Here is a 27,050-nt window from a genome sequence, read left to right as displayed (position 1 = left end):
CCAGGGTAAATCCCGTTATCAAACGGTGCCTATTGAGGTTCTGGAGAATCTTGGAAAATGTAGATGTTTGTTGCGGTATATGTTATATCTTTCAAGTTTATAAATTATTAGCGAGGCCATGACCTAAAATGGCTTTGCATCATTATGATAACATTATAATCTCCTTATACTGCACTTATTTGTGATCTTAGTGCTATCATGTGAGAAACATTAAAGTCTAAATTGTTACAATTTGTTGGCTAATAAACCAAAAGAGCGTGTTAAGTTTCCAGGTTGTAGTTCTTTTGCACGCCTCCGGGGGGCTTCTGGGTAATGTCGTTTATTACAGCGCGCGCTAGGGAAGCATTTGATTCAAGAATGGCGGACTCCACTGTTTACATGCCAGGGATTGTTCTCTCCTCGGTGATGTTTCAACATCTAAACACAGACTCAGATGCAGTAAGTTCACCAGTCTGTCATCTACTGTTCCTTAATAAACAATGTTATTCAAATGTTAAATGTGGTTAGTGACCTGCCTGTCTTTTGCCAGCGTTGTTTAGATAAATATCATCATCAGGTGGAGTTTAGTTGGCACAAGGAGCAGAAGTTAAATATTTACTTACTCGTTTAACAGGAAACACTTTTAGTTTCATGTGCTTCTGGTTTCAGGTTGTGGATAAGGAGTACTACTCATGGTTAAGGGTCGTTTAAATATAATATAGGTTAATCAACTTCTCCCTTCAGAGTGAAATAGCAGCCAGTTCTACATGTAACAAAATGCGAGTCCATAAGGAAGTTGAGGACAAATTAATGTAATAATATATATTATTATAACATAATATCGTAGAAACGGACTAACATCGGGGTGAAGTGGATTTAAAAACGGTGATATTGATAGTCGTTCGTATTGATGGTTTACCTGTTATTAATTCCTAGGAGGGATTCATTCTTGGAGAAAGCAAAGAAGAAGAGAAAAGAGCCATCACTGATTCTACCAACGATCATGTTTATTTTGAGCACACAATTCGTAAGTGAGGTATCTTCACCTTCATTATCCACCAAATGCAACTGACTCCCACCTTGAAATAAATATAACGTTGACTTTTATTCAACTTTCCTTCCAGATGTTCAAAAACACTTGCCATGCAACAGACTGAATAAGTAAGTATTGAGATTAGTTATGTATCTCGGTATTATATTGCAATTATTTATGAAATAAAATAATCATCACGACACAAATTACGAAACACATATGGTGGAAGTGTAATAAATGTCAACCCAACACTGACCCTAAAGCCGCGCCAAGGGCTTGTCTTTTTCTGTTTAAAAGCTAACGCACATTTTCAAAATGTTTGAAATTCATTCATTAATGCTGAGGGTTTGTGTCTGTCTAAAGATTTTACAATGGCGCAGGGGAGGTGGATATGGTTGTATTAAGGAAGATGATGCCAGACAATAGGCAGGTGAGTCAATAGAACATTGTCATGAATTAGTAAGTAAGTCAAACACAATCTGTTTTAATATGTGATACGTTTCATGTTAGGATCATTTAATTGGCTGGTACAGACAGCGCAGGAACACCGAGCAGAGAATGACCTTGCGGGAAAGGCTGGTCCATGAAAACCTGAAGAACGCCGTGGCCAATCCCGATCTGATCTTTCTCCTGCTGACGCCAAGCGAGGTCACGTCTGCCTGCTCCACCCATGAAACCGAATTCGCCACCTTCAGGTCACTCAACAGGTATGTCCCACACATCAGACTTGGGATGCATGTCAGGTCTGATGACAGACATCCTCAAATCTGGGGTAAACTAATGTTTTACTTTCTTTTGCTTCATCTTGGTTTCGACCAATCATGTTGCAGGAGGTGGGGATCGGTAAGATTGTAATTGGCAAACACAATCTGGGCCAGCCATAGTACTCTGTATGAAAGTGTCTGGATAGGCTTCAAATCAACACTGTAGACATATTAAACTCCCCCTTCTAAAAGCTCATACTCGCACAAATTAGTTTTCTACTGTAAAATATCTCCGTAATGACACAGGAAACAAGGCGTAACTCCGCCTCTTGCAACGTTTCCAACCCAGGCTCTGTGCCGCTTCCCCCCAGAAGTAGCTATGAAGTAAAAGGAAGTCTAGTGGTTAGGAGGCTTGTGCTAGTGGTGACCGCCAGCCGGAAGGTTCTGGGTTGAACCCCAATGTCTGCATTCTACCTGCAGGCATCCTTCAGCGTGCTACCCTAACCCTCTACATGCAAACCCCTGACCCTTTTGAGTGTTAATATCACACTCTACCCATTGAGCTACAGCATACCACGTCTATTCAATATTCAATTTAAATAATACAACGGACGTATGAATAAGACCTTAAAGATCTCCTATTATACTACTTTTCTGGTCTTAATTTCTTATTATTGAATCCTATATAGAAACCTGACACGAATCACAGCACAAAAAACTATGTTGATTTTCGGGAAACTCTTCCTCTCATCTGGGTGCTTTCAGCATTCTCTGTCAACACTCGGCTTCGTCCTTCTCCGCCCCCTCCTGCCAACCCCACTCCGTTGTGTGATTGGTTACCTTCCGGAAGAGCATGTTGCAGCATTACCATACATGGAAAATCCGGAATGTTCTACGTAGATAAATCCCGGAAATTTGAACAAGTGAATCGCGACCGGCGTCCCTAGTGTTTAGCACTCTGCACAGCCACCCCAGACGGTCAGCAGGGAATACGTCTAAATGCACGTACGTCATTATTTGACACATTGGTATGGTTGAACATGACTATCAGTCATTATAACAACGTTTATAGGTCATAAAAGTCAAAAAAGCATATTAGGTGCTCTTTAAAACAGATCTGAGAGGTCTACATTGCTGTAGCTGAACGTGTGTTTCCTTCACCCCTAGACGCTTCCATAATGTTCCTGTGGTCGTCAGTAACCTGGGTTCCCTGGAGGACGTGGTGTATCGGACGTCCTACGCACCCTGTTCGTCCGCCGGTTACCATCGCGTTGTGCAGAAACACAAGTAGGTGGTCCGAGGCCTTCATCTACTTGTATATCGCTAATGTAACTTGTATGTACTAACACTAATCATAATAAAATAAAATGCTTACCTTCGTTCTGAATCCTATAGCTACCTGCACCCTTTCTAGTTGTTTATTATATTAGAAGCTATGCCTTGCTGCAGAAGATTCTATTTTTTTCCCCCAATCTTGATATTCTTGATTGTTCTCCATCACTTTAAGATGTGATAAAGGATACTGTTAATGAAAATACTTGAATAATGTACGTACAGATCAATACGTGTTTATCCATAATGTGTATTCTTTAATGTGTATAATTGTGGCCGTTTACTCGATTGTTTTGTCCCAAAAGATCCAAGTTCTTCTCTCCGGACGACACACAAAGAGAGGTGATGGAGATTAACAAAATGAACAGCTCGATGCAGGCCGAACTGCAGGTAAGATATAATAAAGTGCCCCTATTTCACACACAGGTATGTGTTTGTTAGCTACCACAACCTATTTCAGAATCAACCTGTTTGTGACATCTCAGCCTGCCATTTGGAAAAGTCCACTGGCTTAATCAATTTAAGAACGTAAACTTAAGGCGCCCTTTAAGGATATTTTGGTACATTATGACGAGTTGTCAGTGGCTTTGGTCTTCACTGGTGTCGTGTGCTTCACCATCAACAGAAGGAATGCAAGAAGGTAGAGAAGAGCGAACAGGAGGTCCAGACGTTGCGGGCCCAATTGACTGCTCTCAGGAAACTCATCTCCAAGAAGAAGTCCCTTATCCCAGAAAAAGGTATTTTTTAACTAACATCTTCAGGACTCTGTACATTTATTTCGGTAAAAAAAACTAAACATTTAATGGGACCTTGTTTCATTCTGTAATTTGACAAATGTTAAAGGTGTCCAATGTCCTCTCCCTCACCAGATGTCCTCAGGCCTTCGATCAGAGAGAACTTGCTGCTGGAAAATTCCCTGAAGAGCCTCTTCCCTCACTCTCCCCTGTTCCAGACACAGACTTTAACCCTTCACGGCGTCCCCGTGGCAGAGAGCCTCCCGCCCCATCCAACGACCCCTTGCCCACACGTTGACCCTGAGCCGTAGCACGACATGACAGTGGTCCACTCAGATGCCCTTGCATGGGACCTTGATTAGCCAATACAAAAAGGCGCATTAACAACGCATTGAACAACTTTTCAAAGAGATCATACAAATGTTATTTTATGAATTCAAATACATTTATTGATCAACAAAATAATCAATAAGCAAAGGGCAGACATAACAATTCATTCAGAGCTTTTACTTTAATAAAGAAATAATAAACTAAACATTTTATGCACCACTCAAAGTTTTTGCAGCACAGATGTTGGGATCCTTCATAAACTGCGGGTGCTTGTGGGTCACTGACATGAAACCTGAAAATGAAACGACAATATAAGTGGAATATGTATCCACAGTAAAATATCTTGAAAAAAGACCTTGCCATGTAATGTATTCACAGGTGAATTTAGATGGAAATGCCAAAGGTGTCCATATTTGGAATCGATGGGACAACCATAAATCAATACAACCATTGTATAATCTTTTACATTTTGGTTAAATGGTTGTTTACTGTATTCAAACCAGGATCCCCTCAAAATATAGTGGCTCAAAAGAAGACTCACCCATTGCGTGGCTTTTTTTGATAGCTTTGGACACTTGCTTCTGTTTCTTTCCACATAAACCTGTAAAAACCAAGTACATTAACCAGATAAGAGAGATATCATTGCATCCAAACAATAGGAAAATATTTGATTTATGCATCTTTCCTGACCTGTTAAGTGTCGGCCGTAGATTCTACCAGTGTGTGGGGATATAAACTGGGAAAGCAACTGCAAGAGAAAGGATAATAAGTAAACCAATGTGGCTTTATAAAAGAGACTTCACAGGCCGCTCAATTGGACATATATATTCCAAAAGACAGCAGAGTACAGATAACATACCTGTATATTCTTGTAATCCACGGTGGTGTTGCAGAGAATACACCCCTTCTGGGGTTCCTTGAAAGGGTTTTCCATCTGTATAGGCTTATGGATGGGTAAGGGTTAGACATATTGCATATAAACAAAACTGTCCATGCAATTTTCATTACCAATCAGTAGTTTACTAAAGGCATACCATGTCGTCCTTTTTTGGGGTTACATTTGCGGACGTGGATGAACTTTGTAGCCCTGAAATGGAGACACTTGTTTACCATTGCACATATAGCAGATTGACAGTCAAGAACGTTTCAAGCCAATTTAGAGCCTTCGACTTTTATCATTCTAATACCATAATCAAGACAAGGCCATCATTTTTTCAGTGTCATTTTTGTCTTCACGCATGTTGTGATGTCTTAGAATTGAATGACATTCGTAACTCCTAGCATTAGCGTCCCACTAAGTGAAATCAACGTATGCTCTTTACTCTGATCGACACTTCACAGTCAATTTTATCAGATTATCGTAAACATTATAAGGAATCTTACTTGTGGCTCCACGCTGCAAAAAAAGGTGCCTAAATGTTTGAATTCCTCTAAAACCCAACATGTTGACCTGACAGGGGACTTGCATGGGTAAACTATGCCGGATGTTATCTGACGTCAGTTCCGTTGCAAACATGTCCCATTCGATAGTTAAACATTGCCTGATTATTTTCTTCTTTTAATATTTTGCGTTATTTAAGATTAATTTGTTAAATTTCAGAATTGTGACTTTGAATTAATGTATCAAATAAAAAAGGTCTCCTCAAGATAATGTCAACGGAAGTGACGTATGAAAGTATCCCTCCTGTTTCGTTAGCTTTTCAAACACTACAGAATCAGATGGAAATCATTTACGAGTCTTTATGTTTAAACTTTCAAACGTCAAATATGCTGCTTATTTCTATCATTTAAAATACTTAAAAGACTGACCATCACATGTGTCCGAACAGAGCTTTTGATTGATCTTAACTGGTTGTAGTTACGGTTAGCGTTGTGTTTTTCCTATGTGCGTTTACAGCATACTTGTAAACAAACCCATCTAGCCATCAAACTGTCCTTTATAGTCATGTTTGGATACAGCATTGAAGGAGTAAATTGTGGATGTCTTAACAAAGTCTCATTCAGCCCACTGGAGAGTTCTCCTCTTTGAAAAGCGTTATTTGAGATGTTGGAAGCTGAATCTATTGAAGATGTATTTCTCTGATGGATAGTTTCTGTATCAAGGCATTAACAATGAATGCTGAGCAACAGCAACAGCTAAAAGTCAAAAGGGTCTCGACGAGAAAGAGGCCAAGAGACAGTCTTAGAAGCCAAATGACACCTGACAGGAAAAAGGGAACCGGTAGAGACAAGGGGATACTAAACGGCTCAATGGACGATCAAATTCCTACTGAGGTAAGATAAACAGGATAAAACTATGTAATGTATTGATGTCCTTTTTTTTATTACCATTATACTTTCCATTCAATAACTTCGATTTTCTCGTCAGTTTTGCAGTGACAATGAAGACTTATTTGGAGATTATGACAGTATTTTGGGGGACAGCTCTCTCATGGCTAAACTTGACAGCGTGGAACAGACAGCAAGAACAAAAGACCCTCCCCAGGCTGTAGACAGCAAACCAGTGGACAACAAAACAGTGGACCAGCCAAAGAGAGGATTCACAGAGCTGCGTTCTTTGAAAAAGACAGATTTACAGCGGCCCAGCGATGACCATCTCACCAGCTCCATCCTAGACGTCTTCAAAGACGAGTCCTTTGGGGACCTACCAGCAGCCCAACCGCTTGACATTGAAGAAGAAGATCTGAGGACTAGCGATATTTTACCAAAAGACAAAACATCTACACCTTTGAGGACCAAGGGGAGGACCAGTGAATGCAGAACTAAGATGGGGGGTACAAATACTACAGAAGGACAAACTTCTGCCGGGATTTCTAAAGCCAGGCGCAGTATGACAGATCACCTGAAGAGGGCGATGTTGAGTAACGCCGGGGCTCCATCCAATGTCTCACGAACAAAGGTGCTGAAGGAGGCTGTGGTCTCTGAGGAAATCCATGTTGCCATGCAGGCCATGGAAAAGGTATCCACGGTGACCACGGACCTCGGACCATTCTTTGGTCTTCCCACCAAAGTGAAGGAACTGATACACAAACTGCGAGGAATAAACGACTTATATGGTGATTTATATGTGTTTTCTTTTTATTTCAACTCAACATTCAAGGGTTCTTGTAGGCAGAAATTGAAAAAAAAAAAAAAACTGAAAGATGCTCATTGTTTTTTTAATGTATTTTTTTGTCCACATTTCAGACTGGCAGAAGACGTGTTTGAACCTTGACTGTGTTCGTGAGAGGAGGAACCTGATCTACTCTCTGCCTACCAGCGGAGGGAAGACTCTTGTTGCTGAGGTCCTCATCCTGAAGGAGCTGCTGTGCAGGAAGAAGGATTGCCTGTTCATCTTACCCTATATATCACTGGTGCAAGAGAAGGTAACAGGCCTCTTCTGGGGAAATACATGTGCAATATAACTTAAGCATCATTGCTTCCCTACATTACTATTTACTAATAGAGAGACTAATCCAAAGTGACCTACAGTACCTTTTTAAATACATTTCCTTAATGTCCACCTTGATCCTCCTGCTCAAGGATGCCAAAGTAGACTGCAGATTTTCCTGGCTGATATTTATACTGTTAACACTGAACCAGTGGTTCCCATCCTTTCTGGACTTGTTTTAACTCTAACAACAGAGCTTTCTAAGTCTTCCACTTCCAAGTATATCATTAAGCAGTATGTTTGTATATATTGGGCCTTTAGTAGACCTTTCAAACTTTTTCATGTATTTTGTAAACACAAATACCATCAAATATCTTTAAATCATGAGTAAATCTCCTGCGACCGATGTGACAGATGTGTCAAGCCTCCAGACTATCGTAGACTATACCGCCTCTGCATACATTTACCTATATTTCTTCCCTCCCTTACTTTGTGCAGGTGCGTGGGTTAGCAGGCTTTGGTCTGGAGCTGGACTTCATGGTGGAGGAGTACGCTGGCAGCAAGGGACGGTTCCCCCCAGTGAAGCGGCGGAACAAGAATTCTCTGTACATCGCTACCATAGAGAAGGGCCACAGCCTGGTCAACTCTCTGATAGAGAACGACAGGCTGGACAACCTGGGCATGGTGGTCGTGGATGAGGTGGGGGGAGTATTAATTTACTTCTCTTTAACTTTAAGGCAGTCAGGTGATGTTATATATATTACAGCCAATAATGTTTACATGTACCGTCTGAGTTTGCATTCGATTTCAGTATGAGGTTTAAAACATTGGTTATTTATTTGTTACCAACATTGTAGATTAGCTGTACATTCTGGGTTTGCATTGCATTTCACTAAGAGGTTTAAAATATTGTTGATTTTATTCATTTTGTTTATTTAGTACTGCCAATGATGTTTAGTTTTACATTCTGCTTTCGCGTTTAGTTTCTACTTTTTATGTCATATGGTGTAGATAGATGTGTTATTTGTAGTTCTTTTGCATGTTTTTCTTTGCATACATATGTAAATTACTGTATTGTTCAGTACTTCTCCTATTTATCTTTTTGCATTTTGTGTTCGCAGCTTCACATGTTGGGAGATGGCAGCAGAGGTGCCATCATTGAGATGACCCTGGCTAAAGTCTTATACATGAGTAGTAAGTGACCTGTAAAAACAATTGTCCTTTGGTATAGTTTCTAGTGGCTTTTGTCAAAGGCTAATGAAACTAAATGACTCTTTTTCATCGTTGTTTCTGTTTTATTGTTCCCTCGTTCCAGAAACAACCCAGATTATTGGGATGAGCGCCACCCTGGGGAATATTAAAGACATTCAGAAGTTTTTGAGAGCGGAGAATTACACCAATGACTTCAGGCCTGTATGTCATTTTAGTCTTTGCTCTCAAATGTAGTTAATAAAAGACCGCTATGGGGCTTGGCTGTGTTTAAATATAATAATAAAAAAATAATTATAATGACGTTATAAGCTCTAAAAAATATAATGACTGCAGCAGTGTCATTTTCACATTTGTCTCTTACTGAGGAAATCTTAAGACAGTTTGTTGTTAGTTTTTATTCAGTTAAGCTTTAGAGGAATCAAGATCCTTATTATTTTATCTTATAGTCAATACTCACTCTTTCCATATAATATAACGTGAGGACCTATTGTTGAATGCGTGTGATGAGTCAGTTTGGTGTTGTGATGCTCTCTGAGGTCCACAGGTCCAGCTGAGTGAGTACGTTAAGCTGGGCAACACCATCTACGAGGTGGCCCCCAAAGAAGAGGACTGTTTTAAGTTCTCCCGTCTTCTTAACTTTAAGGTAATCAATACTCATTTAGTTGAATTGGTGTAGAACAGGTCAGTCACTGACTCTAGTTCCTCATGAGCACACTGTATTTTCTACGTCGGTCAATTCTTTCCCCCGTTGGTTTAGATTTCTGGTTCCGGACATACCACAGAAAACCTGGGTCACAAGACTACTGTGGCTCCATCAGGCCGTAAAAGCATGGGACATTGGTGTCAAGTCTTTTCAGCCTGTGTGTTTTGTCAAACTGTTCCCTAACATAACAATCAAAAGGTTGACTCAAGCCAGTAGAGACTGCGGAAGGCTAAATCAAGCCAGTAGAGGCTGCTATAGGCTGACTCAAGCTAGTAGAGGCTGCTTTAGGATAACTCAAGCCAGCAGTGGCTGCTTTTGTCTAACTTTGAACAGGAGAGGCTGCTGTAGGATAACTCAAGCCAGTAGAGGCTGCTATGGATAACTCAAACCAGGAGAGGCTGCCATAGGATAACTCAAGCATGTAGAGGCTGCTATAAGAAAACTCAAGCCAGGAGAGGCTGCTATAGGATAACTTAAGCCAGGAAAGGCTTATATGGGTTCACTCAAGCCAGGGGAGGCTTCTATAGGCTAACTCAAGCCAGGAGAGGCTGCTATAGTATATCTCTGACCAATAGATGTCTCTATAGGCTATCTCTGGCCAGGATAGGCTGCGTTATGCTAACTGGCCAGGAGAGGCTGCTTTGGTCTAACTTTGAACTGGAGAGGCTGCTATGGGCTAACCTGTGCCTCTTAACGGTTATGAATGGATCAATTCATTAAGGTGTGTGATTCCTCAGTATTCCAGCAGCATGCAGCAGAGGGACCCAGACCACATCATCGCCTTGGTAACGGAGGTCATTCCCGCCTACTCTTGCCTCGTCTTCTGTCCCACCCAGAAGAACTGTGAAAATGTAGCAGGGATGATCTGCAAATATCTGAAAGAGTAAGTTAAAGGTTCAAGATATGTTAATTGATTAATTTGAAAAAATTGAAAAGAATGAAGAAGTAATTTCAAAATGAAGATGAAGAATTGAATTCCATGATTGGTTCAGAGGATTCAGCTTGCTTGTCAATCACAGGGGCGGGAAACGCAGCACTTCTCAATGGCGGAGAAAATGAGGGAGGGGATGTTCTTTGGTTGTTTAGTTTCAGATTTTTCCCCTCTACCGCTTTATTCTGCTCTCTCTCTCTCTTTACAACTCTCAAGTCTTACCACAGCACCTTTAAGAGCGGAAAATGAAGCTAAAGTGAAGCGCAGAACAATTGTGTGTTTCTGTGCGTACATGTTCCTTGGCTGCTCATGTGAATAGGGTATGCTCTAAATTCAGATAGCTAGTTGAACATTGCAATATTGCATAAAAAATGTTTAAAAGTATTAGTAGGGTGTCGATAGAACAAATAACTACACAGACACACTGGCGGCTCCACAGCTTAAACACAGCTGCTCTCGTAAATCCTTTTCCTACCCATAGCTTTTTGTCTTCACATCAAACATTGTCACTCAAATCTCATTCAGATCTATTTTCTTCTTATCAAACTTTCCCTGCGACAAACATTGACCTGAAACGGGTGCGGCCGCACATTCGGCTTTCGTTTTCAAATGTTTACCCTCGACGTTATCGGTGTAACGGCACCGAGTCCCGCTCCACCCACAGGGAGTTCCTGGTGCTGAAGGAGAAGGAGAAGGGCGTGCTGCTGCGGGAGCTGAAGGCCAGCGGGAGCGGCATGGTGTGCCCCGTGCTCCGGAAGGTCATCCCCTACGGCCTGGCCTACCACCACGGCGGGCTGACGGGGGCCGAGCGCCGGCTGGTGGAGGACGCCTACTCCAGCGGGGTGCTCTGCCTGCTGGCCTGCACCTCCACCCTGGCCGCCGGCATCAACCTGCCCGCCCGCAGGTATGGGGGGGGAGGGAGGGGTGGGGGGGATTAAAACTCTGAACACTGAACCAGTGGTTCCCATCCTTTCTGGACTCGTTTTGACTCTAACAACAGAGCTTTCTAAGTCTTGCACTTCCAAGTATATCATTAAGCAGTATGTTTGTATATATTGGGCCTTTAGTAGACCTTTCAAACCTTTTCATTTATTTTGTCAACGCAAATACCATCAAATATCTTTAAATCATGAGTAAATCTCCTGCGACCGTTGTGACAGATGTGTCAAGCCTCCAGACTATCGTAGACTATACCGACTCTGCATACATTAACCTATATTTATGATGATATTATGCAGATTATTTTTTGCATACTAAAAAATCAGAAGTCTTTTTTTGGAAATTCTAGAAATATGACAAAACATTACAGAATGGATATTCAGCATTATTCATTTGTGACTATAAAATATGAATTGAATATACATAAAAAAAATCATCATGAATTCATGAAACATGATTGAATTATGCATTTTATTTGTTTTCCTTGATTCGATTAGTAAACGCATCATTTTACAGTTTAGCAGAAGCCACGTGAAACCCTTGTCACGGTCAGCCCGTCGTCCGGTCCTCTGATGCCGGTCTGTGTGTGTGTTGGTCCCCACTCAGAGTGATCCTGCGCTCTCCCTACGTGGCGGCAGACTTCCTCAAGAGGAGCCAGTACAAGCAGATGGTGGGCCGGGCCGGGCGGGCCGGCATCGACACCGCGGGGGAGAGCATCCTCATTCTACAGGACAAGGACACCGTCCTGGTGACTACCCCTAGCGCTCCCTGGGCTACCGGAACACAACCGCTCTGTTCAGCCCTTATTTAGGATCGGCCGTTCAATTGAAAATGGTGATGTAGCAAAAGCCTGGCACAATCTGAATGGATGTCCGTGTCTCAACTGGGAGCTGTCAATGTTCTGGGTCACCACACACACACACACACACACACACACACACACACACACACACACACACACACACACACACACACACACACACACACACACACACACACACACACACACACACACACACACACACACACACACACACACACACACACACAAAATGATAAAAGCACTTTAACTGCTTGGTGTAAAAGGGCTATTTAAATGCTATGTAATATTAATCATTTATTCCTAATTATAAAAAAAATTATGGTTATCATTCCGTTGATTATTATTATTATGAAAACTTATGATGTTGAGCTACTGCTTCAGCAGACTTTTGTTAATATTCGCCAATCAAGTGATATATTTTGTTTGTTTTAGGCTAAAAAGCTTGTCTCTGCCCCGATGGAAACCTGCTACAGCAACCTCACACACAACGAAGGCAAGGGTGTCCTAAGTCTCATCCTGTCAATCATTGGACTAAAGGCAAGTACCTTTGTATATTTTTCACATTTCCACAACAAATACAGTTGTTAAAGTCAAAAGATATTATCACTGCAGGCCACTCTGATTTAAAAAGGTATTCTGAATACCAAAATGACCAACTAGTTGTAAATCGTCCCTATGATTATGGCTTGATGTTGAGTGGTGCTTGATGGTTTTAAGTAGCAGTAAATAGTCTATTCTATGATGATGGTTTGAGCTATGCTAGATTGTCCTAACTGGCAGTAACTAGTCTATACTATGAAGATGGTTTGAATGGTGCTTGAGCATCCTAACTGGCAGTGACTAGTCCACATCAGGAGGACGGCTTGAGTTTGACGGGTGCCCGATCATTGTAACTAGCAGTAAACCGTCGACCCCCCGATGATGGCGTTAAAGTGGTTCCTCGTTCTCCGCGCAGATGACCACCACCCCGGAGCAGGTGAAGGCCTTCATGTCGAGCACCCTGCTGTGCGTCCAGCAGGAGCGGCTGTGTGCCGAGCGAGGCCTGACGGACCGGGTTCAGGACAGCCTGGTTCTCCTCCAGGAGATGAACCTCATCAGCGTGACCCAGGGCCCCCAGGGGGACGCCTTGGAGATCACCACGCTGGGCCGGGCCACGTACAAGAGTGAGTCGAGAGCCACAGCGAGCGTCGTGCTACTTTAACGCGCAGCCATGTCGTCGGGCCTTTGGATTTGGACCGCGGAGCCCTGGATTTGTTTAGTAGGAGTCATTTGTTTAGGTTTTGTTTCGATGACGTTGGAATGGTGACTAGGGCACGAAGGACAAAACACGTCATCCAGCCAATGAGAACGAGTTCTGTATTTCTGCATCGTACTGAAAAAGAATGTATTTTCTTCTACGAGACTTTGATATAGTCCTCCACTCATCAGGTGAGAGGTGAGAGACCCACTGGCGCTGTTCATTATTAGTATGCATGAACACAGGGCAGTGTAGGAGCTGTGGGTAAAAGTCCCCTCCAATTATATACTCACACTTGATTTAACAACTCCTCACAAAATAACACTGAAATGTTCGTCACCACTTGGTGAGAAAAAATTGAGATGAAGGACGTTACTTATCGTTTGAATCCGTGGATCTTCCCCAGGCTCGGTCGACCTGACCAAGTGTGACGTGCTCTACAAGGACCTGTCCAAAGGCCTGGAGAGCCTGATGCTCAACAGCCACCTGCACCTCCTCTACCTGGTCACGCCCTATGACATGATCGCCCAGTGCAAGCCCGACTGGATGGCCTTCTTCAGACAGGTAGGGCTGGTGTGAAGGTCTCTGTGGGCCGCTGCTGGGGAGTTACTCTGCACACGTTTAATATAGCATTCACATGGAGTCACCAAGAAGACACTTTTACCCAAAAACGGCTGTCGTGAATTATGTAACCTGACAGATTTATGTTTTTCTTTCAATTTTATCGGCCGATATCAGCGTATACATATGCAGATAGTTCTGGAATAAAAACTTTAGCAATGATGTTGATTTATAAATGTGACGACCTCTTGCATCTTCCACTGTGGTGGTTTTACCTCCTTTATGCTTTGACTGAGCACATCCACGTAAACACTCCCAACACTTTACAGTTTGACATCATGTTCTGTGTGAAACCCAGAACCGCAGGCCTGGAACACTCCGTGGACCTGGACAATGTCCTGTAACACGCTGAAAACCCTGTGTTGTGTGCTGGCCTGTTTCAGTTCAGCCTGTTGTCTGCTTCAGAGCAGAAGATGTCCGCAACGGTCGGGGTGCCTGAGAGTTTTGTGGCCAGGAAGGCCGCCGGCCAGACGGTGAAAAAGGTGAGAGGGAAAGAGAGCATACTTCAGATGGCAGCATGGAAATCAATCTTGCGCTGCTCTTTCAAACAGCGTTTCAAAGTCATGTTCCATGTCGCTTCAATGAACTGTTATTCATGACAGTGTATGTTCTTTAATTTAATCAGTGAGCCCTGAATTTTTTTTTTCATGTTTCAGGATTCTTGACGCTTTTATATGTTCTTAACCTCAAATATCTCGGGCTGTTTATAGAGTAGGCCTGATAAAAATTCAGCGTTTTGTTTGCCTAGTGTTGAGCTTTAAGCTGAGTATACAAAAGCCCCCCAAAAAATATGCCTTTACACCTGGTTTTCGGCATAGTGTGGATAAGGGCCTTGGATAAGCTCTTGTCATAGCATTCTCTTCTTCGAATCAAGCTAATTTGAGATCCAATGTCTGATCCAACGATCACCTCACCCCCACGTTGTGTCACCTCCATGCGGGGGTCACCCACACGTGGGGTCACCCACATGCAAGGTCGACTCCTCGTTGGCTCACCGACGGGCTCTCCTCCCGCTCCAGAGCGTGAACATGGCGTCGGTGCACCGGCTGTACCTGGCCCTGGTGCTCTACACCCTGCTGAAGGAGACCAACCTGTGGAGCGTGGCCGAGCGCTTCTCGCTGAGCCGCGGCTTCATCCAGAGCCTGCTCAGCTCCTCCGCCGCCTTCTGCGCCTGCGTGCTGCACTTCACCGAGGTAGGGGGGCGGCGCGCACCGCGGCGACCCGTCACCATGGCGACCTGTCACCGCGGCGACTTGTCATTTAACCCGTTAGGTTAAAATGTAAATAAAGGTGAAACATCATTATGAATGAACTGAATCAATCCATCGTATACTTTGTGATCTCCACCCTGTGACCCAGGAGTTTGAGGAGTTCTGGCCGTTCAAGTCCCTGCTGGCCGAGCTGTCCAAGCGTCTGAGCTACTGCGTCACAGCCGAGCTGGTCCCGCTGATGGAGGTGGCTGGGGTGCTGGAGGTCAGCACCACGGAGGGAACGTGGGCCCTCTCGGGACGCTAAGAGGCTCCTACACATTTAGTTATATGTGATCTCTTTATGTTAAGGGAACCCTATTCGTCGAGTGAACGTTTGCAATCTCAAGGTGTTCAGGGCCCTCTTTGTTATCAGCATCCCAGGATATTTATTCAGTCATTACAAGCAGTTACAAATCGACCCCATATTGACATTAGACTTGGGATTGTGTGACAGAACAGCCTTTCCTTTGAGCACGGCTAGGTGTGTTGTCATGCTAGTTGGATCACTTCCTAATGGTCAAGTCAATGGACCAATCGGGTGGCTCCGTCAGAACGACCCGTAGGCGGATTGGATAAAAACAACAACGTGTAATTGCATCACACCATGGTGGTGAAATAGGGGCTGTTTGTTAAAACAGTCAGAGTAATGTATTAAACACCGTGCCCCCTATGTCCCTGCGTGTCACAGTACAGGGCGAAGCAGCTGTTCAACGCAGGCTACAAGACGCTGTCTCACCTGGCCAACGCCGACCCCAGCACCCTCTCCAACGCCGTGGAGAACCTGAACAAGAAGCAGGCCACTATGATGGTGGCCTCCGCCAAGGTAAGCACCGGTAGAGCCAGGCCAGGGGGAGGGGTTCCATTCCCACCCGAGACCACCGTGCTATGAATGTATGCACTTAGGTGATGTAGGACTATATGGATGAAAGTGCTTCAACACAGTGGCATTTATTCGATTATTTATTTATTATTTATTCGATCTGCTTTCATTCTTTTATTGATCTGCTGGTATTATTTATTATATAATGTGGATATGAATTCCCTGCGTTTGATAGATGTTCCTGTATTACAATCAAAGTTCAACGAAGAAATGTATGGTAGGTGGGGGCAGATAGTAGGTGCGGTTCAACCTGCAAACCATGTTAACCAAATGCCATGCAGGTTCACTTCCCGCCTGTGGTCTTATACTAAATGACTTTACATTTCTTGCAACCTACTTCCTGTTTGACTTCACTGTCTAATCCATGATTATTAAATATTGATATAGATTTTTTTCTGAAACACAATCGTGATGTTTCCCAGATGCTGTTGAACGACAAGGCTTCTGCTCTGCAGGAGGAGGTGGACGAGCTGCTGATGCTGCCTCTGGATTTACCCGTGCCGTGACACTGAACAAGTCTACCGAATTTATTTATGTTTTAAATGTTTATAAGAATAATGACACAATCATTGAAATGTGTTGTCCTATTTATGTGAAATAATCGTTTTTTTTGCCACTTGAAAGAAAACATTTGATTAAAATAACAAGGTTGAGAATTGTGTTTTAAGTTAAGTTATTCGTTTGTTTTATCTGTTATCTATCGAAAAAAAAAAAGAGGGACTTAGAAACGCACGTAGCTCAGGATATGAATGTGCTGTATTTCTAGCAGAAGGGTGTGACGAGTCAAGATGCGGTCATGGTGCATCCGATTCCTGTCACGTACCTCCCTTACTGAAGTAAGCGACACCTGCATGCATCTATAGACATGACAAACAGAAACACACTATAATCGTTACTGTCCGTCAATCAATAACTGTCAACGTTGATTCTACAACACCTTCTAGTCCCATGTAGTCTTTTTGTATCTCTGCGAGACCATGGGGCCCCAGCAAATGTAAAACACGCCCCTACACAATAATCAGGTAGTCCATGCCCGCCCTCAGATGCATGCTGCTGCCGCTCCAGCACTATCCTGTTGTCCCACAGTCCAGGAAGTTGGAATCCAATGACCTGAGTCGGATGTATTCAGTGATTCTAAGTCATGATATCGCTTGTTGTGATACTGGTTGTAAGTGTACAACTATGGCCCGCTCGAGGGTCCCACGATGTAGCAGATCACGATGCCTTCGGGACGGGTGTCCGTTCCCTGGAGGTTGATCTGAGCGTGGATCTGTCTCGGATTGTCCGGGAGGTGGACGAGCGCTTTCTGTCCGTGGCTATTGATGCCAGCCTTGTGGCCGAGGAAAGGTTCATGTACATGCTGGGGTGAGGTTTCACTTTTATGCCCTTTCGAATGAATCAGTAACGGGAACATTTTGTTTTATATTTACTTCGATTATTTTCTGAGGCTGAAGTTCATATTGGCTGATGATTATCACATTTAATTCCAAAGCTGAATGACAACATACAGTGTGAATTTCGAGCTGTCCTCTCATGTGCAGCTGCAGATGTAATACGCCAATATAAGCGCCATCCACATGCTCTGTATTTACATCAAACAACTGGACCTTATGACCATGTCTTCGGTGATTACATCAATTCGTTCTGGTCCTCCTCACTTTTCAATGCAACCTCTGTCTTCTACAGACCTGGGAAATCTAGCCGCAGGTTCTGTTTTTAAAGTCGTTCTCAGAAAAGCAGATGCACAGCCCTTTAAGGATTAAATCTCATTCACGTTATGTTGCTTTTTAATTCTTTAAGGTCCCCAAAACTCAGGACGCTAGCCAAAGCGTTATCCCCGTCCTATCTGAGATTCGGAGGGACCAGGCAGGATTTCATGGTGTTCAATCCAGAGAAGTACCTCATGCGGTCCCATGGTTATGATCAACAGAAACCCGGTTTGAGTGCCGGTGAATAATCACACACAACACTGTTTTAAACTCCAAAATAGCCTGTGGTCTCATTCTGGCTCTGCTGTCTATTGGTTGGCTTTCTAAAGCATTGCAATTTCCCCCAAAAAATGATTCTGTTGCAATATAAATAACGCCATCTTACTACCTTTTGCTTTGCTTACACAGAGGTGCACTTTGCAGGTTAATGACTCTGATTCCCATTCTTTGTATAGGACCAGAAGATAGTTGTAAGAAGATGGAGTTGCCTACACTACTGGAGGCGAGGTTGAAGAAGCAGTGGATTCAACAGCAAGCACTACTCCGAAAAGAGGATCTGCAGATGAAGTACAGAAGGCGGGTAAAGTTTACAGGTAGGGCATCGGAGGGAAGAGGAAGAGAGATACTTTCTCTTGAAACTGTGTGTTTAGAATTGTTTTTTTGAAAAATCTTAGTTTGGATTAGTGGCTGAAAAAGTTACTGTTCAATTGGCTGTTAAAGTAGCCCAAAGTTAAACACCAGTATGGCTTTGATTCAAGTACACCCAAATTGCCCCTCCCCCCATCTCTCCAGAGTACTCTGTGGACCTCCTGACCTCCTTTGCCAACTGCACTGACATGGACCTCATCTTCGGTCTGAACGCCCTGCTGCGCACCTCCGACAACATCTGGAACAGCAGCAACGCCCGGTCCTTGATCAAGTACTGTGAGTCCCAGCAGTACCGCATCTCCTGGGAGCTGGGCAACGGTACGACCAAAGAAAAACCTCAATATGTTGTACTGAAGGACAGGACTTCTCTCTTGGTCCATCGTTATCACGATCTTGAGTCATTACAAGTAATTTAAAAATTGACCCGTTTGTGAAATGGGAGTGTCCACCGACCTAGATGTATAATGCATAGATCAGCAATGGGTCGATTTTGAAATGGCTTGTCATGGCTAAACGACATCACGCCGGATGGTTAATAAGAACTTGAACCTAGCAATTGTACTCATCAGCAACACAAAGAAAACACTCCTGTTCCTCTTTCATGGATCATATGACCTCAGATTCCCATGAGGATCTGCCCCAGTCACACTTAAAATGTCTCGTTGGACAAAAGACACCACTTCCCAACCATGCGACTACTGTCGACAGTACACCCCACGAGAGGGGCAATGAGCTAAAAGGTGAATGGCGAACGTCAAATCAAATTCTTCATTGCAGCTATAATGGATTATTCCGTCCAACAAACCACATAGGCCTATATTATGTTCTTTGAACAGATCTATCAAATTCTTATCAATAAGTATGTGTGTTGTTGTGTCGGATACACATCACCGTACGAGTAGAATTCTCATCTACTTGACTCTCAAATTCTACAACGTAGCCTATAAAACTAACTAAAGGTGTACGTGTTCTTGTGCTGGACACACATTGCTAAAGGCCCGGAGTAGAGTTCTCAACTGGGTCATGGTTATTATTAGTTATTTCATAAAATGTATTGTTTAATGCAATTGATGCGTTGTTGTAATTTCCCAACATCGGCCAAAATAATAATAATAATAATAATAATAATAATAATAATCTTGAGACAGGGTTATGGGCATTTTACTGAAATCAGTAGGCCTAATCGTAGAGATTTGATACCTCTTTGTTTCAATCGTGAGATGTCTAATGTTTTGCTCTTATAGATCAATCTTCCTTTTACCATCCTAATGTCCAATCGGGTCTGGTGCGCTGTTCTGCGGCCTTCACAGAACAGCTTTCCACAAGCTTATATTTCAGTTCCTTGTTCGGCGAGTCATGTCGCCCTGACCTACCATTGAGTAATGCAGGAAGGAAGTGATCTTTATTGCCCTCAATGTGTAACTATGGAACATCGTTGGCAGGAGGTGGCCGTGGGAGGTTGATTGGTTGATGCTTTGTTGACACCAAACCACTGGTCTCAACATACATTTGTCAAAGGGCGAACGTGAAAGGTTTAGAAATCCCCTTTGTACAGTAAATGCAATTCATTCCTGCATTCTTTCCCAACAGAACCCAACAGCTATGAGAAGAAGGCCGGTATCCGGGTATCCGGGTCCCAGCTAGGGGAGGACTTTGTTAATCTCAGAGAAATATTACAAGACTCCAAGTTGTACCACAACACGGGCCTGTACGGCCCAGATATCAGCCAGCCGCGGGACCACCGGAAAGACCTGCTGCAAGGGTGAGAGACGGAAAGAGGCAGAGCTTCTTTAATAAGTTAAACCCTCTCTGATGGTAGCGGTGCCAAAAAAGCATTCAAGCCTAACCTGTTTCTGTGTTGTGTTTTTGACACACCGGGTGAACTCCCAGGATCAGTACAACACAAATCTGAAATGACCTGTCTTTTCTTAATCACATGTCTTAGTTGAATTAATACATAAATCACTTGTTCTTATTCCGATGGCTACTTCTTGTTTGTACATCTATGAGTGCTAGAATGGTAGAACCATGTTATTCCAGTTTGGTTTGGTTATTCCAACTGTGTTGTTTTGTTTCCTAGGTTTCTGACTACTGGCTCACAGGCGATTAATGCGTGCACATGGCACCAGTAAGTTGTCTTCCACCCCATATCCTGAGTGTGTCCCCAACATTTCCGGATGTTTTCTTTTAAGTTCACATTACATTATACTATAGTCTTGCTTTATGTTATTGTTAGGTTATTTTCTGATTGATATGGGTATAGTTTTGTTTGGATATCTTCAGTCAGTGGTTATAGGGGCAAGAATCGATAGTCCAGAATCAAAGATAGAATAGAATCAAACACCTGGGGCAAGATAGTCCCAGGTGTTTGATTTCCAAACACCTTTAGGAATCAAAAGGTGTTCGATTCCCAGCCGAAGGGTACTGGGTTTGATTCCCAATGCCCAGAGTCTACCTGTAGGCATCCATGAGCAAGTTTACCCTAATGACATGTATCTGAAGTCCCTTCAAGACCCTTGCAAAGGTTAAAAATCCACTAAGTTATATTTGGTACTGATATTTTCTGTTCTTTCCAGCTACTATGTGAATGGACGAGAGGCAACACTCGCCGACTTCATCAGCCCACAGGTTTTGGACTCTCTAGGGCTGAAGATCAGCGAAGTTCTGGAGGTAATTTAAAGCACTGAATCTTTTATCGTAGAGCATTAAAATGGGGTTTGTATTTTTATTGTTTAATATAGGATTTTGACATCAATGCGAGCCCACAAAGTTCTTATTATAACCATTAATATTAATATTTGTGCTATGTTTTGCTGATGGCTCTGACCCTACAGAGCGTCCACCTGGTGTCCCCGGGTACGAGGAGCTGGCTGGGGGAGAGCAGCTCAGCGTACGGCGGGGGAGCGGAGGGGCTGTCAGACGCCTTCGCAGCCGGATTCATGTGAGTGGAGAGACCCGATTGGTTGTCCCACCAGGGTTCATTAGGGTGAAGAGACCTGATTGGTTGTCTCACCGGGGATTCATGTGATTGGAGGGGCCTGATTGGTTGTCTCACCGGGGATTCATCTGATTGGAGGGGCCTGATTGGTTGTCCCACCAGGGTTTATGTGATTGGAGAGACCTGATTGGCTTTATCACCAGAGTTCATTTGGGCGGATAGACCTGATTGGTTGTCCCACCAGGGTTCATGTGAGTGGATGGACCTGATTGGTTGTCCCACCAGGGGTTCATGTAAGTGCAGAGACCTGATTGGTTGTCCTATGGCTGAGGCTTGTCTCGTTGGAGATACCTGATTGGTTGTCCCACCGGAGGTTCATGTGAGTGCAAAGACCTGATTGGTTGTTCCCATAGATGAGGTTTGTGTGAGTGGAGACACCTGATTGGTTGTACCATGGCTGAGGTTCTTGCAAATCCAGACACCTGATTGGTTGACCCATGTAAGGCTTGTGTGAGTTCAGAGACCCGTTTGGTTGTCGTCCAATGTGGATGAGGTTGATGCCCAGGACTCATATTAGTGAACGAAATAATGTAGGGTAGCTCTCATTAAGAAATGCATATTAATGAATGGGTGCTGCTGATTAGCTTTTAGCTCATCAAAGAAACGTCCCATCCCTCTCTAGTAATAGCACTAACAATTATAACTAGAAAATGCATTTCCTGCAGAAAATGCAGTGAGTGCTGTAGCACAAAGTGAGGTTGAAAATATTTTTTGATAAAGCCACATAGTAATCTATGTGGCTTTATTAAAAAATATTTAATAGACAGACAGATTTTAAGACATAAAATACAAATAAGTATTATACTTAATCCAGATCAAATGTTTTATGTGTAAATATTTCCATTCTTTCGAGTAGTTGATCTCACATTCACACAGCTCCATTTAGAGACGCGTATGCGAGCCTTATAGCCTTGGTGTAGCGCCCTGTTCATACGCGTGATGAGGAACGGGTGGAGGCCTTAGGTCTGGTCACATGGGAGACGGGCTCCTCCGTGGACGACGTGGGCTGTGGGGCGGTGCGGGCCTGGTTATTAGATTAACTCATCGCCCTGGACCGCCTGGTCTCGTGACAACAAGAGGAACTAGGCAGAGCTCTGGAGACTAGGCAGAGCTCTCAGCTCAGAGCTCAGAGCTCAGAGCTCAGAGCTCAGAGCTCAGAGCTCAGAGCTCAGAGCTCAGAGCTCAGAGCTCTGGAGACTAGGCAGAGCTCTCAGAGCTCAGAGCTCAGAGCTCTGTGTTAATTGTGTAGTTAGAGTGGGAAAAGTCTATAGTCAGCAAAAAAAGATATTGGGTATCGATGATCTTTTTTAATTCATGTTCTGAATAAATGTATGTGTTAACAAAGCGACACCATAACGAGAACACCCTTTTGAACTTTGTACTACAAGGATTTTCCACAAACTTTCAAACAGCATTCAAATGTTTTAATAAAATGGACATTTATTAATTGTATGTATCTTAAATGCTAAAAAGAAACACTTGATATTAAACAAGCAGAAAAATGATGAAGGTGATCATGGTTTTGTAGGTTGTGAACGGTATATGTGTGCGTGTCTGTGTGTGTATGTAACACTATAGTAATCTGTGCCTGCAGGTGGCTGGATAAGCTGGGACTTGCTGCTAAAATGGGTCTGGACGTGGTTATCAGACAGGTGTTGATCGGTTCTGGAACGTACCACCTGGTCGACGACAACCTGGACCCCCTTCCTGTAAGCACAGTCCATGATCTGTTCTCTCCGAAGTCTTTTGTTCTCATCCTTTTCATTTTATCTGTCCACTTTTAACAGAAACCTGCAGCGTACGCTGTAAATAATCGGAACAAAACGTCAAAGTTGAATCAGCGGTGTGATTCAAAAGAAGCCTATTTCTAAAAGTGTGTGTTATTCCAAAATTCAAATGTGCCCGCTCTTCAGGACTATTGGCTGTCGCTTCTCTACAAAAGACTTGTTGGCCCTGAGGTTCTGATGGTTGAACGACTTCTTCTTGCTGGCCTCCAAAACCCGAGGCGGAAAGTGCGGGTTTATCTTCACTGTGCTAACCGAAACAGGTAAAGATGTCAAACCCATGTCAATTGTAGATGGCAATTGATTCATTCGATTTTTTATCATATTTGTAATATTGCATTAAATGTCTAGCCCTTCTCACATCTCTGGCCCCCTTTTGCTGCTGCTGTCTATGTTTTTAAGTGCATTGAGATATATATATATATATATATATATATATATATAACAACAATATATAACAAAATAAAGAACAGAAGCGCTATAAGATGCATCCTTATCGTGTACTTTTCTGATGTTGCTTCCACCAGAGGCTACAGTAAAGGCGCCGTCACACTGATGGCCATGAATCTGGCTGCTAGACCATCCAGGCTGACTCTGCCTGCCCTGCTGTCGCCCAGCACAGTGGAGGCCTTTGTCCTGCAGTCGGACCAGCCAAACGAGGCAGGACTCTACTCTAGGTACCCCTTCCCACCTTCACATGCACAACTTAAGTAGATGGCGTCAAATTCTCAACGCACGCAGTCACGCACACACGCAGACGGACTGGCAGACAAACTTCCCAGCCACATCCTTTGATAATTTACCTCTGCCTCTGCAGAAGTACTACAGAGGAACAGAGCATAATGTGTCAGCATTTTTAAACGTCATCATAAAATTGAAATTAATGTAATTATAAAGTTCTACTCAAGTTGCGTTGTCTCTAAAAGCGACCTCTCAAATGTATGTCTCTGATTTTGAGTTTGTGTTATTTTATGTCTTGAATTGCAAATTAACAAAAAATCAATAAAAACGCTACACAAATTAAGACAAGATCGATTGCTGTGATTGACAGGTCTGTGATGCTGAATGAGAAACTGCTGCAGATGTTAGACGACCAAACTCTCCCCGAGCTGAAGGGTAACATCCTGCCCCCAGCGGACCATCTCTCTGTTCCTGGATTCTCCTTGGCCTTCTTTGTCTTTACCGAGGCCGCAGCAGCAGCCTGTCAGTGACCTCTGCTGGACGAAGTAGGAAGTGCAGCACTGGACACACTACTGGCGTTTTTCCACTATACTGTCCCTGTGCGGCACGGTTCCACTCGGCGGGCTGGGTTTTGCATTTCCAATACAACCGGTCTTCCAGCTTGAAGGTGTGTCTTCAACAGATGACGCACTTTTCTTGAGTCGTTGACACAACAACACACACTTTTATTCCCTATTTATTTTTATATCCCATCATAAAATCTGATCGATTTAATTTAAGAGACATTTAATATATTTAAATTGTTTCAGAGGGACGGCGGCCCACATAGTGATATTTACGAAGATTCAATCTGTTTGACGCGCTATTTTGTTTCCTCAACATATTAATAGCTCATTGACAGCCAATCATTATTTCAGATTCGGCCTGTTTACACACTTTCAACAATGTTTAATACATATTTCACTCAGTGAAACATGATTTCCTTGATATTAGGGAAGAAAATGTGTTGAATATCAATATCAGTGATGTAATGGTGTGAAATATTGTGCTATGTCCTTTAGACCAAGACTAATCTGAAATAAATCTGATATGCCAACAAGCTATTTAGTTTTGCAAGAGAATATTGTCAAACTAATGCCACTAAGGTGTGCTTCTATTAAACCTTTATTACCCTTTTAATAAGGGCTTATATAGTTATATAGGCACGACCAAATAATAAAAAAATATCTGGCAGGTGAGAACTCTTCGTGCATGGCGATGTGTCTCATAAAAAATAATGTGGTTTATTGGATTTGTAAGGGTCTATACTCGTACAAATGAAGCTATAACCTCTCGCTCCAGACCGCAATCAGCGCTGCCTTCATCGCAGGCCACTTGGAGGTGGGTTTGGCTCACACTGGCCCGTTGGTTTATACTGGTAGGGGAAACACAAATCAGCGTGGTACGTCTCGGTAAGTCCAAAAGAAAATGAAAATACAAAAAGGGCCATACCTGTACCACTGCTAGCACTGACACTCAAACCTGGATATTATTTGACGCCAGATTGTTATTGTGTTGTTTTGTACAAAAATGTCTTATTTTGTTCCTTTAATGGTCAATCGGAAGTATTCAAATGTGAATTGGTTTAATAAAATTAGAACTGTCAGTTAAACGCGTTATTAACGGCGTTAACGCAAACCAATTTTAACGGCGTTAAAAAAATTATCGCGCGATTAACGCAATTATTTTATTAAATAAATAAATAAATAATAATTTTATTTTTTTTTTGGCTCAAAACAAAGAAGCAGTAGCCTGACTGCTATGTTCAAATGACATTTGTTCAAAGCAGTCGTTTAATTGCACTATAAGCTCTTTTTTTGTATCATCCTGTTTTGATCAGTATATGCCAATGTTGTTATCAATAAAAAATAATTTGCACAAGGGCAAGCCGATGCACTTCACCATGTTAATAAGAGAATTAAAATGAGAAGAATTATGGGACAAAAAAATCAAGGGATATTTAGCATAGAAACAGAATTTGCGATTAATCGCGATTAATCGCGAGTTAACTATGACATTAATGCGATTAATCACGATTAAATATTTTAATCGCTTGACAGCTCTAAATAAAATGTTTCCCATGGATTTCTGAGGTCATTCAATTCAATACCACATTTATTCAGAGGTGTGACCGGGAGAGAGCAGTGTTGCATCTAAATTGGATCCCCGCATTTATTCTCTCGACAGTAAATAGTCTATACAAATCATTTGATTTGATTTGTAGTCACAACTTTTCTCTGTTTTGGGACCTCAGTGGTGGAACGAGCTACCCAGCCCCTTCCGGCCACCATTGTATGTTGTACGTCCTGGCACTCAATGTACACACTTATTGTACGCACCTAATCTACATTGCTCTTATTCATAGTACTTAATTGTGTAGCATCTGCAGTAGCTGCTATTATTGCTGTACACAGGGAATGGGTTAGCCTAGCGATTGTTAGTACTTGCACTTGGTTCTATGAACATCTTTACTGTAGCCTACTGCTGTTGCCTTCATATTTATTTTAGAATATCCTGAGCCATTATCTGTTGGTCTTTAAAAGTTTTGGTCCTGTTGCTTTCCTTAGACTTTTGAGATCCACTTTAGATAATGAATTGTGATAAGGATTATTATATACAAACAATACACTCATTTATAATGACTTGACTTTGGCAAACAAAATTATTAAATGCAAAAAGAACAAGGTCTGATCTATTATATTCATAGACTATGTATTAAAAGTTGACATGAGATCATAAATGTGTTTATGGGGCTGAGAGATGAAAGATCTGTCAAAAAGCAAAGACAAACATTTTAGTGTAATTGAATAGAAAAACGAGAAGTCATTTTTTGTTGCGAACATTTAGCGTGATTTTCACTGCAGTTCAGGGCATTTAAAGGTCCCGTTATTATTTTGTTCACATAAAACGGAAAACGACTACTTTCCCTTAATGACCACAAGATCATGCTGTTGTTCTGTTTTGAGTCGAGCGTCCTTCACTGAAAGATGAACCAGTACCAGTAGTGTAGCCTATTCCTATCATTATTAACGTTGACATTGTGAACTGAATCGAATGTAGCTACGCATAATGTAAACCCCATTAAGGGGTTTGGAGCCCAGTATCACTTGTAG

The 27,050-nt window shown here is 42.6% G+C and overlaps 4 protein-coding genes across 6 annotated transcripts; 3 read left to right on the top strand and 1 right to left on the bottom strand.

Annotated features, from left to right (window-relative positions):
* Positions 1 to 284: 284 nt before the first annotated feature.
* Positions 285 to 4,317, top strand: abraxas1 (abraxas 1, BRCA1 A complex subunit). 3 transcript variants are annotated; one of them, XM_060049700.1, is made up of 10 exons: positions 338 to 438; positions 649 to 681; positions 916 to 1,006; positions 1,104 to 1,140; positions 1,376 to 1,442; positions 1,523 to 1,719; positions 2,884 to 3,003; positions 3,354 to 3,438; positions 3,674 to 3,785; positions 3,918 to 4,317. In XM_060049700.1, exons 1-10 carry the CDS (start codon positions 358 to 360, stop codon positions 4,091 to 4,093), a joined length of 999 nt encoding a protein of 332 aa, XP_059905683.1. In that variant the 5' UTR covers positions 338 to 357; the 3' UTR covers positions 4,094 to 4,317. The 3 variants fall into 3 exon arrangements, with proteins under 3 accessions (XP_059905684.1, XP_059905683.1, XP_059905685.1); XM_060049701.1 differs by lacking the exon at positions 649 to 681 and having other exon boundaries at positions 285 to 438; XM_060049702.1 differs by lacking the exon at positions 338 to 438 and having other exon boundaries at positions 673 to 791.
* On the bottom strand, positions 4,206 to 5,636 carry mrps18c (mitochondrial ribosomal protein S18C). The gene is made up of 6 exons (XM_060049703.1): positions 5,496 to 5,636; positions 5,147 to 5,199; positions 4,972 to 5,055; positions 4,803 to 4,860; positions 4,654 to 4,713; positions 4,206 to 4,404 (listed from the first exon to the last, which is right to left on the bottom strand). The coding sequence occupies exons 1-6, from the start codon at positions 5,626 to 5,628 to the stop codon at positions 4,322 to 4,324; spliced, it is 471 nt and encodes a 156-aa protein (XP_059905686.1). The 5' UTR covers positions 5,629 to 5,636; the 3' UTR covers positions 4,206 to 4,321.
* A 135-nt stretch (positions 5,637 to 5,771) lies between these two features.
* helq (helicase, POLQ like) lies at positions 5,772 to 16,734 on the top strand. Its single transcript, XM_060049694.1, has 18 exons — positions 5,772 to 6,386; positions 6,481 to 7,168; positions 7,299 to 7,477; positions 7,981 to 8,181; positions 8,604 to 8,676; positions 8,798 to 8,895; positions 9,239 to 9,337; positions 10,135 to 10,280; positions 10,993 to 11,232; positions 11,874 to 12,015; positions 12,523 to 12,627; positions 13,046 to 13,253; positions 13,734 to 13,891; positions 14,332 to 14,430; positions 14,968 to 15,141; positions 15,308 to 15,421; positions 15,887 to 16,021; positions 16,501 to 16,734. Exons 1-18 carry the CDS (start codon positions 6,195 to 6,197, stop codon positions 16,582 to 16,584), a joined length of 3,135 nt encoding a protein of 1,044 aa, XP_059905677.1. The 5' UTR covers positions 5,772 to 6,194; the 3' UTR covers positions 16,585 to 16,734.
* A 372-nt stretch (positions 16,735 to 17,106) lies between these two features.
* On the top strand, positions 17,107 to 26,670 carry hpse (heparanase). The gene is made up of 12 exons (XM_060049695.1): positions 17,107 to 17,443; positions 17,879 to 18,027; positions 18,243 to 18,380; positions 18,580 to 18,753; positions 20,026 to 20,197; positions 20,516 to 20,563; positions 21,012 to 21,105; positions 21,270 to 21,376; positions 23,028 to 23,142; positions 23,347 to 23,480; positions 23,745 to 23,894; positions 24,269 to 26,670. The coding sequence occupies exons 1-12, from the start codon at positions 17,220 to 17,222 to the stop codon at positions 24,426 to 24,428; spliced, it is 1,665 nt and encodes a 554-aa protein (XP_059905678.1). The 5' UTR covers positions 17,107 to 17,219; the 3' UTR covers positions 24,429 to 26,670.
* Positions 26,671 to 27,050: the final 380 nt, after the last annotated feature.

Source organism: Gadus macrocephalus, chromosome 4 (assembly GCF_031168955.1).
Source record: "Gadus macrocephalus chromosome 4, ASM3116895v1".
NCBI classification, from domain to species: domain Eukaryota; kingdom Metazoa; phylum Chordata; class Actinopteri; order Gadiformes; family Gadidae; genus Gadus; species Gadus macrocephalus.
Note: the sequence above shows the minus strand (reverse complement) of the source record. Positions and strands in the feature narration are given on the sequence as shown.